Genomic DNA, 18,440 nt, shown 5'->3' on the forward strand with positions numbered 1-18,440 from the left:
CATCACCACTAACCATTCTCAAATTTTTTCATCACACTTAATAGAAACTCAGTGCTTCTTAAACAATAACTCTCCCTTTCTCCATCCTACCCACCCCTGGTAACAACCAATAAACTTTGCTCTCTATACATTGCCTACTCGAGATATTTCAACAAATCTGTTTTGGAATAAGTACAGCCTGAATGCTCCTTTGAAGCGAGGCTGGCGAGACTTTGTCTCACGTACTTTGGACATGTTATCAGGAGGGACCAGTCCCTGGAGAAAGACATCATGTTTAGTAGAGTTGCTGTTGTTAGGTGCCGCTGACTCGGTTCTGACTCACAGCAACCGTGAGTACAACAGAATGAAACACTGCCCAGTCCTGTGCCATCCTCACGATTGTTGCTGTGTTCAAGCCCATTGTTGCAGCCACTGTGTCAGTCCATCTCATTGAGAGTCTTCCTCTTTTTCCTGACCAGAACTTTTCAAAGGGCAGGTCGAGAAGACAAGTATTATAGTGAAATGGAGTTAGAAAACCAAAAGGGAAGAATATGCTTGGCATTTCTCTAGCTGAAAGAACTGAATAAAAAATTCAAGACTTGAGTAGTAATACTGGAGGATTCTGTAAGTAAAATATGGAATGACACAGGAAGCATGAAAAAAAGATGGACGGCATACACAGAGGCACTCTACCAAAAAGAATTTATTGATGTTCAACCATTTCAGGAGGTACCATATGATCAAGAACCGATGGTACTGAAGGAAAAAGTCCAAACTGCACTGACGGCATCGGCAAAAAACAAGGTCCCAAGAATTGACAGAATACAAATTGAATGTTTCAGCAAATGGATGCAATGCTGGAAGTGCTCACTCGTCTATGCCAAGAAATTTGGAAGAGAGCTACCTGGCCAATCAACTGGAAGAGATCCATATTTGTGCCCATTCCAAAGAAAGATGATCCAACTGAATGCAAAATTATAGAACAATATCATTAATACCACACGCAGGTGAAATTTTGCTGAAGATAATTAAAAAAACGGTTGCAGCAGTACAGTGACAGGGAATTGCCAGAAATTCAGGCCAGATTCAGAAGAGGACATGGAATGAAGAATATCGTTGCTGATGTCAGATGGACCTTGGCTGAAAGCAGAGAATACCAGAAAGATGTTTACCTGTGTTTTATTGACTGTACAAAGGCATTTGACTTTGTGGATCATTACAAATTATGGATAACATTGGGAAAAACAGGAACTCCGGAACACTTAATTGTACTCATGTGGAACCTGTACTTAAACCAAGAGGCAGTCATTCAAACAGAATAAGGGAATATTGCATGGTTTAAAATCAGAAAAAGTGTACATCAGGGTTGTATCATTTCACCATACTTGCTCAGTCTGTATGCTGAGCAAATAATCTGAGAAACTGGACTATATGAAGAAAGTGACATTAGGATTGGAGGAAGACTCATTAACAACCTGTGATACACAGATGACACAACCTTGCTTGTTGAAAGTGAAGAGGGCTTGAAGCACTTACTGATGAAGATCAAAGACTACAGCCTTCAGTATTTATTACACATCAATATAAAACAAAAATCCTTACAACTGGACCAATAAGCAACATCATGATAAACAGAGAAAAGCTTGAAATTGTCAAGGATTTCAATTTACTTGGATCCACAATCAACGCCCATGGAAGCAGCAGTTAAGAAATCAAACAACGTATTGCATTAGGCAAATCTGCTGCAAAAGACCTCTTTAAAGTGTTAAAAAGCAAAGACATTGCTATAAAGACTTAAGATGTGCCTGACCCAATCCATGGTATTTTCAGTTGCCTCATATGCCTGTGAAATCTGGGCAATGAATCAGGAAGACCAAAGAATTGATGTATTTGAATTATGGTGTTGGTGAAGAACACTGCATATACTATGGACTGCCAGAAGAATGAACAAATCTGTCTAGGAAGAATTATAACCAATATGCCCCTTAGAAGTGAGGATGGTGAGACTTCATCTCAGGTACTTTGGTACACGAGTAAAGTAAAGGGTCAGCAAAAAAGGGGACGACCTGCAACAAAATGGACTGACACAGCGGCTGCAACAGTGGGCTCAAATAATTGTGAGGATGGCACAGAACCAGGCAGTGGTTCGTTCTGTTGTTTCATTCAGTCGCTATGAGTCGGAACTTGATGCTACGTAACAACAACCACAACAGGTTTTTAAGTACAGGCTCATACAGTATTTGTACTTTAGCGTCTGACTTATTTCACTCAGCATAATGTTTTCAAAGTTCATCCATGTTATGGCATGTATCAGAACTTCATTTCTCTTTATGGCCAAGTAATACTCCATTGTGCAGATAGACCACATTTTATTCATCTGTTGATAGACATTCGGGATGTTTCCATCTTTTGGCTATTGTGAATATTGCTGTAATGAACACTGGTCTACAAGTATCCTTCTGAGTCCCTACTTTACAGTCTTTCGGGAATATACCTAGGAGTAGCATTGCTGGATTATAGGCTAATTCTATGTTTAACTTTTTTAGGGCTTGCCCAAACTTCCCCAAAGGCTGCACCATTTTACAGTCGCACCAGCAATCAATGAGGGTTCTGATTTCTTCACATCCTCATCAACACTTGCTATTTTCTGTTTTTCTGATAATAGCCACCTTGGGGGTGAAGTGGTTTCTCATTGTGGTTTAAATTTCTATAACTTACTCTTAACCAGCAAAAGGAGAAAGAAAAATGCCCAACTGGACCATGCTAATATTATAATGCAGCCCTGTGGAGATATTGCCTGTGAGACAGAGCAGGAGAAGCTTCTGCCTTGGAGACGGGTTTCTAGCACCACGTATGTCAGCCAACTGACCGCATGGCTGTGGGTGAGCCACTGCTCAGAATCCCTCTCTGTAAAATAAGGAGATGATGTCTGAGGTCCCTTTCAGTTCTTAGGTGTTATCAGTGATGGAGAGTCAGCACTCAACCTGGCATCTCACCACTCCGAGCTGCCACCTGCCACTACACTCCCTGCATAACCAAGGAGTATTTCTTGAACATTAACTATTGTCATGCTGAGTGCCAAAGGAAGCACAGAAATACCACACAGAGCCTCTGCCCTCAAAGTGCCCACAGGCTAGGTAGGGAGAAAAAATGCTGGACTATGAGCATCAGTAATGGACTTTTCCAGAGCTACTTGGGAAGGCTTCCTAAAGAGTGAGCCCAAAGGATAGGAAGCCAGAAAAGAAGGCATTCCAGGTGGGGCTCTTTTTACTAAAAAATTATTTGCTTACCTGAAATGCAAATTTAACGAGGAATTTTTGTTTTGTTTTTTTTTGCTAAATCTGGTAACTTTAGATGGGAGGAACAACCTCAGGGGAGGTATGGAGAACAGGCATGTTATCTGTGGGCTCCACCAAGGAAACCAGCCGGACTGAGGCAGCACACGTGAGGTGGGATGTAGGGGCTTGTAAGGAGAAAGCTTGGAAAGGTCCAGATAAGATTTTTAACCTGTTGTATGGTGGGGAATTCCCATTCTCTTTCTTGACCCCTTCTCAGGGAAGACCCTCCTCCTTTTGCTGTCATTTAATGAAAATTGCTACCTCACTTTTAGAACCATTTCAATTGCCTTACCAAGCTATAGGGTCACTATGAGTTGGAATTGACTCAATAGCAACAGGGTTGGTTTGGTTTGGGTTACCAAACCCAAACGAGTATGGTGGACTATGCTTCCCAAAGCATGTTAAGCTGCCCAATAAGTTTTCCCAAACCAATGAATAATGTGAAAAAAATTATATTTTATAAACATTTTATTATAGAAAATACCAAACACACAAAATTAGTGATAATAGTATAATGAACCCCTATGGAGACCCATTACCCAACTTCTATCATAAGATCTTGCCAATCTTGCTTCATCTACACCCTCTTTGTTTTGTTTTGCTGGAGTCTTCAAGTAAAACCCAGATGTGTAATTTTACCCATAAATACTTCAGTGTGAGGAATGCTTGACTCTAACTTATACATTGAAACAATGTGCCAGTGACTAGCTAGAGAATCTGATAAGCAGAGGATAGAAGAGGAAGAAAAGGGGTGTTTTAAAAATATCATTTGGCCCTATTAAGCCTGCTTAAAGGTCTGTAGCAAACAACTTCTTTGAAAGTCATTGAGAATGAGTAAGATCCTCAGATTTTGATGGGCTATTTGGCATCTTTTCCTCTGCAATGCAATAACTGAAGAGCAAGGTGGGGCCCAGTGGTCTTTGTGTTTGTCCCCAGCTCCAACAGAGGCACAGCCCTAACTTGCCTTCTTTAAGGAAGCTTCTCTTCATTAATAGACTTTAAAATACTGTAGCTAAAAGCATCAATATCACCAAAGCAGAAGACCTGAGCTTCTAGCCATGCTATTCTTCAACATTCTCTATTCTCGTTGAAAGAATAGTACACATGAAATACCAAAATCCATTGCCATTGAGTCAGTTGCAACTCATAGTGACCCTATAGGGCTGAGTAGGACTACCCGCATAGGGTTTCCAAGGCTGTAAATCTTTACGGAAGCAGACTGCCACCTTTCTCTTAAGGAGCAGCTGGTAGATTCAAACTGCCAACCTTTCGGTTAGCAGCCAAGTGCTTAGTCACTATGTCACCAGGGCTCCTACTCGTGAAATAGTGGCATTTTATTTAATATTTGTTAAGCATCTGCCATGCTCAGAACTAAACCATAAGTAGCATGTCTTTTGCCCTCAAATAAGTTAGAAAAGGCAGGTAAGTTGTTTAAGGAGACGGGTACCTTGGTTTTTATTTACTATCTATTTCAGGATATTTTCCAGTGCAAGTAGAAAAAAACCAACTCAAAGTACTTTAAACAATAAGGACACTTCTTGGCTCTTACACTCAGAAGTACAGACATAGGGCAAGATTCAGGGTGAATGTCACTTTGATGACTAAGCTGCGTCTGACCCAAGCCATGGTCTTTTCAATTGCCTCATATACATGGGAAAGCTGGACAATAAAAAAGTAAGACCAAAGAAGAATTGAAATGCTTGAATTATGATGTTGGCAAAGAATATTGACTATGCCATGTATATGCCAGTAGAACAAACAAATTTGTATTGGAGGAAGTACCCCTCCCAGTATGATGAGGGATATCAGTTCCCATCCACCACTATCAGGAGGGTTTGTGCTTATACACAAGCTTAGGAACTCATATTGGCTATAATTTTATGGTTTACTTTGTCAGTATCAAACAGAAGGGAAGAAGGGCTCAAATTTGGCCAAATAACTTTCTCCCCTCCTTCCTTTCCGGAGAAAACTTTTGGTCCTTGTCTTAGTTATCTAGAGCTGCTATAACAGAAATACCTCAAGTGGATGCCTTTAACAAAGAGAAGTTCATTTCCTCACAGTAAAGTAGGCTAAAAGTCCAAATTCAGGGCGTTGGCTCCAGGGGAAGGCTTTCTTTCTCTGTCAGCTCTGAAGGAAGGTCCTTGTCCTCAATCTTCCCCTGGTCGAGGAGCTTCTCAGCTGCAGGGACCCCGGGTCCAAAGGACACGCTCTACTCCCGGTGCTGCTTTCTTGGTGGTATGAGGTCCCCCACTCTCTGCTTGCTTCCCTTTCCTCTTGAGAGATAAAAGGTGGTGCAGGCCACATCCCAGAGAAACTCCCTCTACATTGGATCAGGAAGGTGATCTGAGTAAGGGTGGTGTAACAATCCCACCCTAATCCTCTTAACATAAAATTATGATCACAGAATGGAGGACAACCACAGAATACTGGGAATCACGGCCTAACGAAATTGATACACACAATTTTGGGGGGACATAATTCAATCCATGACAGTCCTTGTCTAGAAGAAAGATTTAATGATTGCAGAGGAGAAAATGACTGCTCACTCTGGGCAAATCCAATCTATGTCCACTTCAACTGCTATTCAATCCCATCCAGACTAGATGGCCCTTGCCCAAGCTGGCCAAAAGCCATGCTGACAAACACAAATCTTAAAAAGGTTATCAGTTATTTCTGTGAACTTTATTTTCAGGCCAAGTTTTAGAACAATAAGATTTTAGGGATAGGAAGTAAATGGGATTTCTCCCTGTCCTGTTCCCTTAGCCGCTTGGAATGTAAACAGCTCTCATGCTCCAGAAATCTGGTCAGAGTTCGTAGTTATATGTCCCTTCAATGACAAGGAATGTTCTAATTCCAGAATTTTATATTAGCCTGTCAAATTCCACTGAAAAAATCAATGTTTGTGGTTACAAGAACCAACAACCTCATTCTGGACAAGGTGATGACACTCAGTAAAATGGCATTTCTCCTTTGGAAAAGGTCATATTCATTCATTCAGTCATCCCACAAACATTTATGGAGCACCTACCCCTTGCCAGGCAGTGTTCTAGATCCTTGGGATACTGTAATGGTGAATGATATGAACATGGTCCCTGTGCTTCAAGCTTACATTCTAATGAGAAAGACATCAACAAACAGGTTTAAAAAAAATTAGGGTTTCTGATAATTATGAAGAAAGCTAGCAGAGATGTGATGCAGAGTAAGTGTACATTAGAAGGCTGTTCAGAGGAGAGGACTCTTGGAGGTTTTTTAAGAGATCCCAAGTACTTCCCTGTCCAAGTTCTAAATCAACTACAAAATAAGACAAAAAAAAAAAAAAGCGCAACAAATAGAGAACCAAAACGGCACCTTTATTACTGATAAAGTCTTCATCAGGAGGAAGGGGTGTTCCTTGGCAGTACCTCCCACTCCTCTCGGGCCTTCTGGCCCCGCTCACGGTCCCGCCCCCCAGCCCGCCCCGGGCCACATATAGGGACCCAGTCCCCGCTGTCACCGGCCCGCGTCGCCTCCAGACCCACCAGGCCCGCCGACTTCAGAGGCACCTGGAACCTGCTCAGCAACGACAACTTCGAGGGCTACATGCTGGCCCTAGGTCGGCAGGAGAGCCCGGGCCAAGTAGGTACCGCGAGGGGCTGCGGGCTCTGGTAGCCCTCCTGGAGGCCGGGGCTGGGGAGGTCGTCCGTCGGCCTGTCCGTGGTCTGTCCGCGCATCCTTCCTGGGCCCATCAGTCTCTACCCGCCACTAGGCCAAAGCTCTCGAGTGTCCCCGCGGTCTCTGAAGGAGGCGGAGGTGCCGGAGACGCGACAGCTTTGTGGAGAGACTGGGGGAGGGGGAGGAGGGTCCGGCCGTGGGTGGGGGGCTCCCAGGCACTAAGCGCCCCCCCACCCGGCGACCTACACCCACAGCCTCCCGCAGCTCGCGGCTCTGAGAATCGGCTCTGAATTTTCTCAGTCCAGGGACGCTTAGTGAGGTCCCGGGTTGGCAGCGGCCGCATCACCTGGGAGCCCCTCAGAAATGCAGATCCCGGGCCCCACCTGGCCTCTGGAGTCCGGAGCTTTGGGTGCAGGGCCAAGAACGGGCCCTCTGGGTGAGGCTGGAGCCCGCTAGAGAGCCGCCGTTTTAAATCGTTAGAGGTTTTCTGTCTTCCCTTTCTGTCAAGGGAAACCCTAGTGGCTTGGAGGTTAAGTGCTACGGCTGCTAACCAAAATGTCAGCAGTTCGAATCCACCAGGCGCTCCTTGGAAACTCTATGGGGACAAGTTCTACTCTGTCCTATAGGGTCACTATGAGTCAGAATTGACTCTACTGCAACGGGTTTGGTTTGATTTTTTGCTGTCGAGGGAAATAAACCCAGACCTCTGGAGGCCCGTCTCCAGCTGCCCCGGTTGCATTGCCCGCCAGAGGCTGGCCGGTTGGTGCCTGAGATGCGCGGGCCGGTTGGTGCCTGAGATGTTGGCATATTGCAGACCCTCACCCCCTCACCCTAGAGTAGGGAAGGGAACTAAGTGTGTGTGTGTGTGTGTGTGTGTGTGTGTGTGTGTGCATGTTGGAGCTGAGGCGGGGGTCTGATCCATGTTCCCGCTGTACAAAAAACAAAAACACCAAACTCATTGCCATCAAGTCTTTTTCAACTCTTATCAACCCTATAGGACAGAGTGGACCTGCCCCCACAGAGTTTCCAAGGAGCACCTGGTGGATTTGAACTGGCAACCTTTTGGTTAGCAGCCTAGCACCTAACCACTACGCCACCACGGTTTCATGCTTTATAAAGGAATCATTGAATTGGTCTCTTGCTGCAGTGGCAGAACAGCTCTCTTGTGTACTGATTCCCAGTTTGTCCCACCCTTACTCTCCTTCTTCAGATTCGGTGGATTTCAGCACCCCACTGTTGTGCCAGACACTTTCCCCTATATGACACTGTTCCACAGCATTTTTGACAAATGACCCACAACTGCCGTGTGACAAGTCAGACCGGGAGTATGGAGGCCTGGGGACTGCTCTCGCTCTCCCTGACCTCATTATCTGGTCCTGGGCCTCGGTTTCCCCATCTTAAATTGAAGGGGGAGGAGGAGATCCAATATTCGTTTTTTAAGATCTCTGAGCCCATTCTCACACAAACCCACTAAGCAGCAAAGCCTCAAGCTTCTCAAGCTAACCTGACTGACTGACACACCTCATTTCTTCTCTAAAAAAAAAAAAAATTTTTTTTTTAAAAGAGGTAACTAAAACTTATTTTCCTAAAGGCAAACGTCCTGATATTTTACATTTATCTCCATCCCCAAATCAGTGGTGACATGTGGCCTTATAGCTTTCTTCCCTGTATTCTGTTGCTAGTATCTGGCTACTTGTACAGAGGGTTACCAGTAACCAGGCCAACCCCACATGTGTCAAGTAGAACTGTGCTCCATAGGGTTTTCTTTCTTTCTTTTTTGTATTTTATTGCAGTGAAAATATACATAAGAAAACATAGTGCCATCTCAACAATTTACCATAAGGTTTTCAATGGCTGATTTTTTCCAGAAGTAGATTGCCAGGCCTTTCTTCCAAGTCACCTCCGAGTGGACTCAACCTCTAAACTTTTGGTTAGCAGCCAAGTGCATTAACTCTTTGCACCCCCCAGGGATTCATAGAGAGGGTAGATTAGATATCAGATGGTGGCTTTGAACTCTGCCTTGTGTGTTCCTTTTTAGCAGTTTCCATGGCTTTTGATGAAAACCTTTTGGAGAAGGGCTAGTTAAAAGGGAATGGAATCGGAGCCAACATTTCAAGCGTGGGAATACATCTTGTGCTGAGTCTGTCATTGGATGGCTGGCCTAACATGGAAAAAGCAGACTTCTGAGTGTTGTAACTAGCGTTTTTCATATAAGTATTAGTGGAATCCTTCCTCTCTCCTCAACACTGTCTTGCTTGTTTGTATGCTCTGCTATGATGCCTTGTTCGATACTTTTTTCTCGCCCTCCTTTTCTGAGTTGTTCCTCCTTCATTAATATAAACTCACAGTCCTGAGTTTCCTATCTAATTTTTCGAGTTGCTGTTGCCAATTTGATCCTATATAGATAGTTCTTGAAAAAGCACAATGCTCAAAGCAAACATTCTTTACTAGTTAAGGTAAACCATTGTTTGATTTTAAGAAGACTTCAGGGATATTTTTGGTTTATGGTTTAAAGATTATCTCAGGGCAATAGTTTCAGGGGTTCCTTTTTAGCAATTTCCATAGCTTTTAATGACTTCACAAAGTCTGGAGTCCATGAGAATTTTAAATTATGTTCTGTATTTCCCCCCCTTGACTGGGATTCTTCTATATAATCTTTGGTCAAAATGTTCAGTAATGGTAGCCGGGCACCATCCATTTCTTCTGGTCTCATAGCAGAGGAGGGCAGTTGTTCCTGGAGGCAATTAGCCACACATTCCATTTCCTCCTCCTATTCCTGACTCTATGGAGCTCTGGTGGCACAAAGGTTAAAGTGATCCGGCTGCTAACTGAAAGGATGGCTGTTTCAAAACCACCAGCGTCTCCTGGAGAGAAAGAGGCGGCAGTCCGTTTTCATTGAGATTTACAGCCTTGGAAACCCTATGGGGTTGCTATGAGTTGGAACTGACTCTAGGGCAGTGGGTTTTTTGGCTATTCCTGACTCTCTTTCTTCCTCTGTTGCTCCAGGCAAATAGAGACCAATGGTTGTGCCTTGTGTTTGATACTGTTTTCATGATTTCAGTAAAGGCTTATCCATTGTTGCCATGTATTATCTATCATTGTATTAGATCCTGGAGGCTAACAGAAACTATTCATTTACGTTATTTATATTTATTATTCAACTCATTTCACAAAGGATTTAACCACATAGTATTGAATCAACATCTTGCCTTGCAATTGCCATTCTTACTTTTGGCTCAAATTCCAGAAAGATACTGCATCCAGATAACTCATTTATTCTTATTTACAGTCTGTTTTCCAAAAGAAATATAGATGTGCTAAGGATTTCTGGAATAGAGAGACTATAACAGAGCACTAAGCTGGTAACCTGGGTGATTAGCTAGCGATCTGATTGTTGCTAGTATAATCGAAGTCACTTCTGAGTTCCTCCAGTGTCCCTCATTGTTAAATGAGGTGATTGGACCAGATCTGGTATTTAAAAAAAAAAAAAAAGAGTGCTCAAATTACAAACCAAGGGATCTCCTAGCATTTTATACAATCGTTGAAATAAGCCTTAAAACCTTTTTTTTTTTTTTTTAAACCTACTGCCAGTTCCCAACAAGCTGGAATTAAATAATTGACACACATTGCTGTGTGGGAAACACCCTCTCCTGCCTTCCAGGTGTAATGAACATAGACTCCAGGGACAATCCATTTTCCCCAAGTAAAAAGTAAAGGGCTTGGGACCAGAGGAGTCTGGGGTCTTGTTACACAAGGACCCACAGCATCAACATCAAGCAGGAGCATTTTAGAAATGCAGACTCTCCTGCCCACCCCTCCCCCGCAGATCTGTTGAAAGGTATTCTGCATTTTAGCCAGGTCCTCAGGTGATTCCAATGCAAATTAAAGTTTAAGAAGCCTTGCTCTTTGATATATCAAGTCCTCAGTGGGACAACTGGCAAAATTGAAAATACTGTAAAATATTTTGTTCCTACTTAAAATATTCTAACGCCAACTTAAGCAGAAATGTTCAGACCTTTCATAAGGACCTTGCTTGTGCTAGTGACAAACTAATTCATTTATATAACCCTTCTGTTGAAGACAGCTAAATAAAACTAGACTAAATACGTTTTAAAAAGAACTTCTTAGGGGACATCAGAGAGCTTACAAAATAATAAAGAATTAACAAGGTCTGGGAAAGAATGAGAATCCAAAGAAGTGCACCCAGACTTAGGATGGCTTTTATTTTCATGATGTTTGTGAAGCTAAACCGGGACTTTGGGAGTTTCCCGAGATTAAGGGGAAAAATTTTGGAGTCCTGCGTCTGCCAAGTGTACCCATTGCCACTGAGTCGATTTTGACTCATAGTAACCCTATAGGACAGAGTAGAACTGCCCCATATAAGACAGGGAGCAAAGGCCCTGAGATCAGAGGGTGCCTGTTTGAGAAATAGTGAAGAGACTGGTGTGGTTAGGGGAGAAGCAAGTGAAAGAGAAATAGACTACTATAAGGGAAGTAATAGGGGGTTGAGTGTAGAACCTAGAGACTTAGTAAAACAAGGAACAGAGGGGTCCCCAAATCTGCAAACAAAGTAACAAGAAATGGGCCAGGGCACAGAAACAAAGCCATTCCCCAGAACAATGGGGCAGGGTATCTAAAGATAGCTGCAAACTTCTTTAAAGTTTTCTTTCAGAAGCAGCTGGAGAAAACCAGGGCCAGGGACCTGCGCAGACCATCCACCTGTGACCGTTGTGTGACCTTCCACCAGGGGCAGTGAGGGGCTACAGCCCCAGCCAGGGAATTGAACCTGGAGAGCGGGAGACTGCATAGGCATGACACCCCATAACAAGTCCTGCTACAAATCCTAGAGGCCTCCGGGACAGGAGCCATCTTGGAAAGCTACTGCCCACGAGCCTTAGTTAACATATCCCTGCCTGTGCCTATGAATAAACATGAATCTTTTCTTGCCCAAGAACTTTTAAAAACTCCGGCCTATCTTTTGTTCTGTGAGATGAGGGTAAGCGTTGTTCTAGGCCCTCTTAGTCTCCGCTTGCAAGCCTCTTCAATAAAGCTTTGCTCGTGTGGAAAACTACGTGCCTTACCTGCTCATTTTTGACCAGTGAGAGGCAAGAACCTTATTCCAGTAACAAATATGATTTCCAGGGCTGAAATCTTTACAGAAGCAGACTGCCACACCTTTCTCCTGTGGAGCGGCTAGGGGATTTGAACCACTGACATTTCAGTTAGCAGTCAAGCACTTAACAACTGTGCCACCAGCATGAGAGAGAAAGAAAAAAAAAAAAAAACACTTCCAGTTGAGTTGATTTCAACTCCTAGCGACCCTATAGGACAGAGTAAAAATTCCTCATAGGGTTTCTAAGACTGTAAGCAGACTACTCCCACGAAGCAGCTGGTGGGTTTAAACCACCAACTTTTTGGTTAGCAGCCAAGCACTTTAACTGCTGTGCCACCAGGTGTCCCCTGCCAAGGGTAGAAACCTGTAAATGCCCTACTTTGGGCTGCACTCTTGAAATGCTGCACCTGAGGAGTAAGGTTGAATAGGAAGTAAATGACTCTTGAACAGACTGTAGCTTGGCTTTGAGTCATCTTGGTGGACAAGTAAAATCTGAAGACCTGAACTTGAATTAAGTTGCTTTCAGATAGCAAGTGCCCCTAGGCAAGTGGGGAAACCAATTTTTAAAAAATTCTTTTTGGAGGAAGAGGACATAATCCAAGGCCTTCAATTATTTTTACAAATAACTTAAAAAAATTTTTTTAACGTTTTATTTTGAACTAATTTTAGACTTACAGAAAAGGTACAAAATTAGAATGGAGTTTTTCTTTATCCTTCACCCAGCTACTCTTAATGTCAACACCTTATGTAACCACAGTAAAAGTAGCAAAACACAGAAATTAGCATTGATACAATATGTTAATTAAATTAAGGCCTTACCCAAATTACACCAGTTTTCCACCAATGGCCCTTTTCTGTTCCAGGATCCTATCCAGGATTCCACATTGCACTTAGTTTTTATTTCTCTTTAGTGTCCATCCGTCTGCAAAAATCCCAAGTCTTCCCTTTTCTTTCATGACCTTGATGGTTTTGAAGAGTATTAACTAGTTATTTTGTTAAAAGTCCCTCAATTGAGATTGATGTTTTCTCATGATTGGAATGAGGTAATGCATTTTTTTTTTTTAATGACTTTTATTAAGCTTCAAGTGAACGTTTACAAATCCAATCAGTCTGTCACATATAAGTTTACATACATCTCACTCCCTACTCCCACTTACTCTCCCCTTCTTGAGTCAGCCCTTTCAGTCTCTCCTTTCGTGACAATTTTGCCGGCTTCTCTCTCTCTCTATCCTCCCATCCCCCCTCCAGGCAAGAGTTGCCAACACAATTTCAAGTGTCCACCTGATATAATTAGCTCACTCTTCATCAGCGTCTCTCTCCCACCTGCTGACCAGTCCCTTTCATGTCTGATGAGTTGTCTTCGGGGATGGTTCCTGTCCTGGGCCAACAGAAGGTCTGGGGACCATGGCCGCCGGGATTCCTCTAGTCTCAGTCAGACCATTACGTTTGGTCTTTTTATGAGAATTTGGGGTCTGTATCCCACTGATCTGCTCCCTCAGGGGTCCTCTGCTGTGCTCCCTGTCAGGGCAGTCATCGATTGTGGCCGGGCACCAACTAGTTCTTCTGGTCTCAGGATGATGTAGGTCTCTGGTTCATGTGGCCCTTTCTGTCTCTTGGGCTCTTAGTTGTCGTGTGGCCTTGGTGTTCTTCATTTTCCTTTGCTCCAGGTGGGTTGAGACCAATTGATGCATCTTAGATGGCCGCTTGTTAGCATTTAAGACCCCAGACGCCACATTTCAAAGTGGGATGCAGAATGATTTCATAATAGAATTATTTTGCCAATTGACTTAGAAGTCCCCACAAACCATGTTCCCCAGACCCCCGCCCTTGCTCCGCTGACCTTTGAAGCATTCATTTTATCCCGGAAACTTCTTTGCTTTTGGTCCAGTCCAATTGAGCTGACCTTCCATGTATTGAGTGTTGTCTTTCCCTTCACCTAAAGCATTTCTTATCTACTGATTAATCAATAAAAAACCCTCTCCCACCCTCCCTCCCTCCCCCCCTTGTAACCACAAAAGTATGTGTTCTTCTCAGGTTTACTATTACTCAAGATCTTATAATAGTGGTCTTATACAATATTTGTCTTTTTGCCTCTGACTCATTTCGCTCAGCATAATGCCTTCCAGGTTCCTCCATGTTATGAAATGTTTCACAGATTCATCACTGTTCTTTATCGATGCGTAGTATTCCATTGTGTGAATATACCACAATTTATTTACCCATTCATCCGTTGATGGACACCTTGGTTGCTTCCAACTTTTTGCTATTGTAAACAGAGCTGCAATAAACATGGGTGTGCATATATCTGTTTGTGTGAAGGCTCTTGTATCTCTAGGGTATATTCCTAGGAGTGGGATTTCTGGGTTGTATGGTAGTTCTATTTCTAACTGTTTAAGATAACGCCAGATAGATTTCCGAAGTGGTTGTACCATTTTACATTCCCACCAGCAGTGTATAAGAGTTCCAGTCTCTCCGCAGCCTCTCCAACATTTATTATTTTGTGTTTTTTGGATTAATGCCAGCGTTGCTGGTGTGAGATGGAATCTCATCGTAGTTTTAACTTGCATTTCTCTAATGGCTAATGATCGAGAGCATTTTCTCATGTATCTGTTGGCTGCCTGAATATCTTCTTTAGTGAAATGTGTGTTCATATCCTTTGCCCACTTCTTGATTGGATTGTTTGTCTTTTTGTGGTTGAGTTTTGACGGAATCATGTAGATTTTAGAGATCAGGCGCTGGTCGGAGATGTCATAGCTGAAAATTCTTTCCCAGTCTGTAGGTGGTCTTTTTACTCTTTTGGTGAAGTCTTTAGATGAGCATAGGTGTTTGATTTTTAGGAGCTCCCATTTATCGGGTTTCTCTTCATCATTTTTGGTAATGTTTTGTATTCTGTTTATGCCTTGTATTAGGGCTCCTAGGGTTTTCCCAATTTTTTCTTCCATGATCTTTATCGTTTTAGTCTTTATGTTTAGGTCTTTGATCCACTTGAAGTTAGTTTTTGTGCATGGTGTAAGGTATGGGTCCTGTTTCATTTTTTTGCAAATGAATATCCAGTTATGCCAGCACCATTTGTTAAAAAGGCTTTCTTTTCCCCAATTAATTGACACTGGTCCTTTGTCAAATATCAGCTGCGCATACGTGGATGGATCTGTGTCTGGGTTCTCAATTCTGATCCATTGGTCTATGTGCCTGTTGTTGTACCAGTACCAGGCTGTTTTGACTACTGTGGCTGTATAATAGCTTCTGAAATCAGGTAAAGTGAGGCCTCCCACTTTCTTCTTTTTCAGTAGTGCTTTGCTTATCCGGGGTGTAGTTGAGTTTTTGCAGTATCATGTAGATTTTAGAGATCAGGCTCTGATCAGAAATGTCATAGCTAAAAACTCTTCCCAGTCTGTAGGTAATCTTTTTACTCTGTGGTGAAGTCTTTGGATTAGCAAAGGTGTTTGATTTTTAGGAGCCATGTATTAGTTATGTTCCCATGTGTTTGTCAGTTTGTAGTACCAGGGGGCTTGTGTGTTGCTGTAATGCTGGAAGCTATGCCACTGGTATTCAGATACCAGCAGGGTCACACATGGAGGACAGGTTTCAGCTGAGCTTCCAGGCTAAGACAGAATAGGAAGAAGGACCCGGCAGTCTACTTCTGAAAAATATCAGCCAGTGAAAACCTTATGAATAGCAGCAGAACGTTGCCTGATATAGTGCTGGAAGATGAGCCCCCCAGGTTGGAAGGCACTCAAATGATGACTGGGGAAGAGCTGCCTCCTCAGAGTAGAGTCAACCTTAATGACGTGGATGGAATAAAGGTTTCAGGACCTTCATTCCCTGATGCAGCATGACTCAAAATGAGAAGAAACAGCCACAAACATCCATTAATAATTGGAGCCTGGAATGTACGAAGTATGGATCTTGGAAAATTAGAAATCATCAAAAATGAAATGGAACACATAAACATCGATACCCTAGGCATTAGGGAACTGAAATGGAATTTTGAATCGGACAATCATATAGTCTGCTATGCTGGGAATGACAACTCAAAGAGGAATGCTGTTACATTCATCGTCAAAAAGAACATTTCAAGATCTATCCTGAAGTACAATGCTGTCAGTGATTGGATAATATCCATATGTCTACAAGGAAGACCAGTCAATACGACTATTATTGAAATATATGTACCAACCACTGGGGCCAAAGATGAAGAAATAGAAGATTTTTATCAGCTGCTGCAGTCTGAAATTGATTAAACACTCAATCAAGATGCATTGATAATTACTGGTGATTTTAATGTGAAAGTTGGAAACAAAGAAGAAGGATCAGTAGTTGGAAAATATGGCCTTGGTGATAGAAAAAATGCTGGAGATCGAATGATAGAATTTTGCAAGACCAAAGACTTCTTCATTGCAAATACGTTCTTTCACCAACATAAACGGTGACTATACACATGGACCTCGCCAGATGGAACACACAGAAATCAAATTGACTACATCTGTGGAAAGAGATGATGGAAAAGCTCAATGTCATCAATCAGAACAAGGCCAGCGGCCGGCTGTGGAACAGACCATCAATTGCTCATAAGTAAGTTCAAGCTGAAACTGAAGAAAATCACAGCAAGTCCACGAGAGCCAAAATATGAATTTGAGTATATCCCACCTGAATTTAGAGACCATCTGAAGAATAGATTTGACGCATTGAACACTGGTGACCAAAGACCAGACAAGTTGTGGAATGACATCAAGGACATCATCCATGAAGAAAGCATGAAGTCATTGAAAAGACAGGAAAGAAAGAAAAGACCAAGATGGATGTCAGAGGAGACTCTGAAACTTGCTCTTGAGTGTCAAGCAGCTAAAGCAAAAGGAAGCATTGATGGAGTAAAAGAACTGAACAGAAGATTTGAAAAGGCGGCTCGAGAAGACAAAGTGAAGTATTATAATGATATGTGCAAAGAGCTGGAGATGGAAAACCAAAAGGGAAGAACGCACTTGGTGTTTCTCAAGCTGAAAGAACTGAAGAAATAATTCAAGCCTTGAGTTGCAATAGTGCAGGATTCTATGGGGGAAAATATTAAATGACGCAGGAAGCATCAAAAGGAGATGGAAGGAATACACAGAGTCATTATACCAAAAAGAATTAGTTGATATTCAACCATTTCAAGAGGTAGTATATGATCAGGAACTGATGGTACTGGAGGAAGAAGTCCAAGCTGCTCTGAAGGCGTTGGCGAAAAACAAGGCTTGAGGAATTGAAGGAATATCAATTGAGATGTTTCAGCAAACGGATGCAGCACTGGAGATGCTCACTCGTCTATGCCAAGAAATATGGAAGACAGCTTCCTGGCCAAGTGACTGGAAAATATCCATATTTATGCCTATTCCCAAGAAAGGCGATCCAACCGAACGTGGAAATTATAGAACAATATCAATAATATCACACGCAAGCAAAATTTTGCTGAAGATCTTTCAAAAACAGCTGCAGCAGCATATCAGTAGGGAACTGCCAGAAATTCAGGCCAGTTTCAGAAGAGGACGTGGAACCAGGGGTATCATTGCTGATGTCAGATGGACCCTGGCTGAAAGCAGAGAATACAAGAAGGATGTTTATCTGTGTTTTTTTGACTACACAAAGGACTGTGTGGATCATAACAAACTATGGATAACATTGCAAAGAGTGGGAATTCCAGAACACTTAATTGTGCTCATGAGGAACCATTCCATAGATCAAGAGGCAGTTCTTTGGACAGAACAAGGGGATACAGATCGGTTTAAAGTCAGGAAAGGTGTGTGTCAGGGTTGTATTCTTTCACTGAGCAAAGAATCTGAGAAGCTGGACTATAGGAAGAAGAAGGGGGCATCAGGATTGGAGGAAGACTCATTAACAACCTGTGTTATGCAGATGACACAACCTTGCTTGCTGAAAGTGAAGAGGACTTGAAGCACTTACTAATGAAGATCAAAGACCACAGCCTTCAGTATGGCTTGCACCTCAACATAAAGAAAACAAAAATCCTCACAACTGGACCAATGAGCAACATCACGATAAATGGAGAAAAGATTGAAGTTGTCAAGGATTTCATTTTACTTGGACCCACAATCAACAGCTGTGGAAGCAGCAGTCCAGAAATCAAAAGACGCATTGCATTGGGTAAATCTGCTGCAAAGAACCTCTTTAAAGTGTTGAAGAACAAAGATGTCACCATGAGGACTAAGGCGCACCTGACCCAAGCCATGGAATTTTCAATGGCATTATAAGCATGTGAAAGCTGGACAATGAACAAGGAAGACCGAAGAAGAATTGATGCCTTCAAATTGTGGTGTTGGTGAAGAATATTTAATATACCACGGACTGCCAGAAGAATGAACAAA

The 18,440-nt window shown here is 42.6% G+C and overlaps 1 protein-coding gene across 1 annotated transcript in view; it reads left to right on the plus strand.

The window, feature by feature from the left end:
• Positions 1–2,851: 2,851 nt before the first annotated feature.
• Positions 2,852–18,440, plus strand: part of RBP7 (retinol binding protein 7) — a 251,455-nt gene continuing 235,866 nt past the window's right edge. The window contains 2 exon segments of the mRNA XM_049875504.1: positions 2,852–2,861; positions 6,769–6,936. Of these exon segments, the coding sequence (XP_049731461.1) occupies positions 2,852–2,861; positions 6,769–6,936 (178 nt within the window).

The sequence above is a fragment of the Elephas maximus genome, chromosome 3, assembly GCF_024166365.1.
Source record: "Elephas maximus indicus isolate mEleMax1 chromosome 3, mEleMax1 primary haplotype, whole genome shotgun sequence".
Lineage (NCBI taxonomy): Eukaryota > Metazoa > Chordata > Mammalia > Proboscidea > Elephantidae > Elephas > Elephas maximus.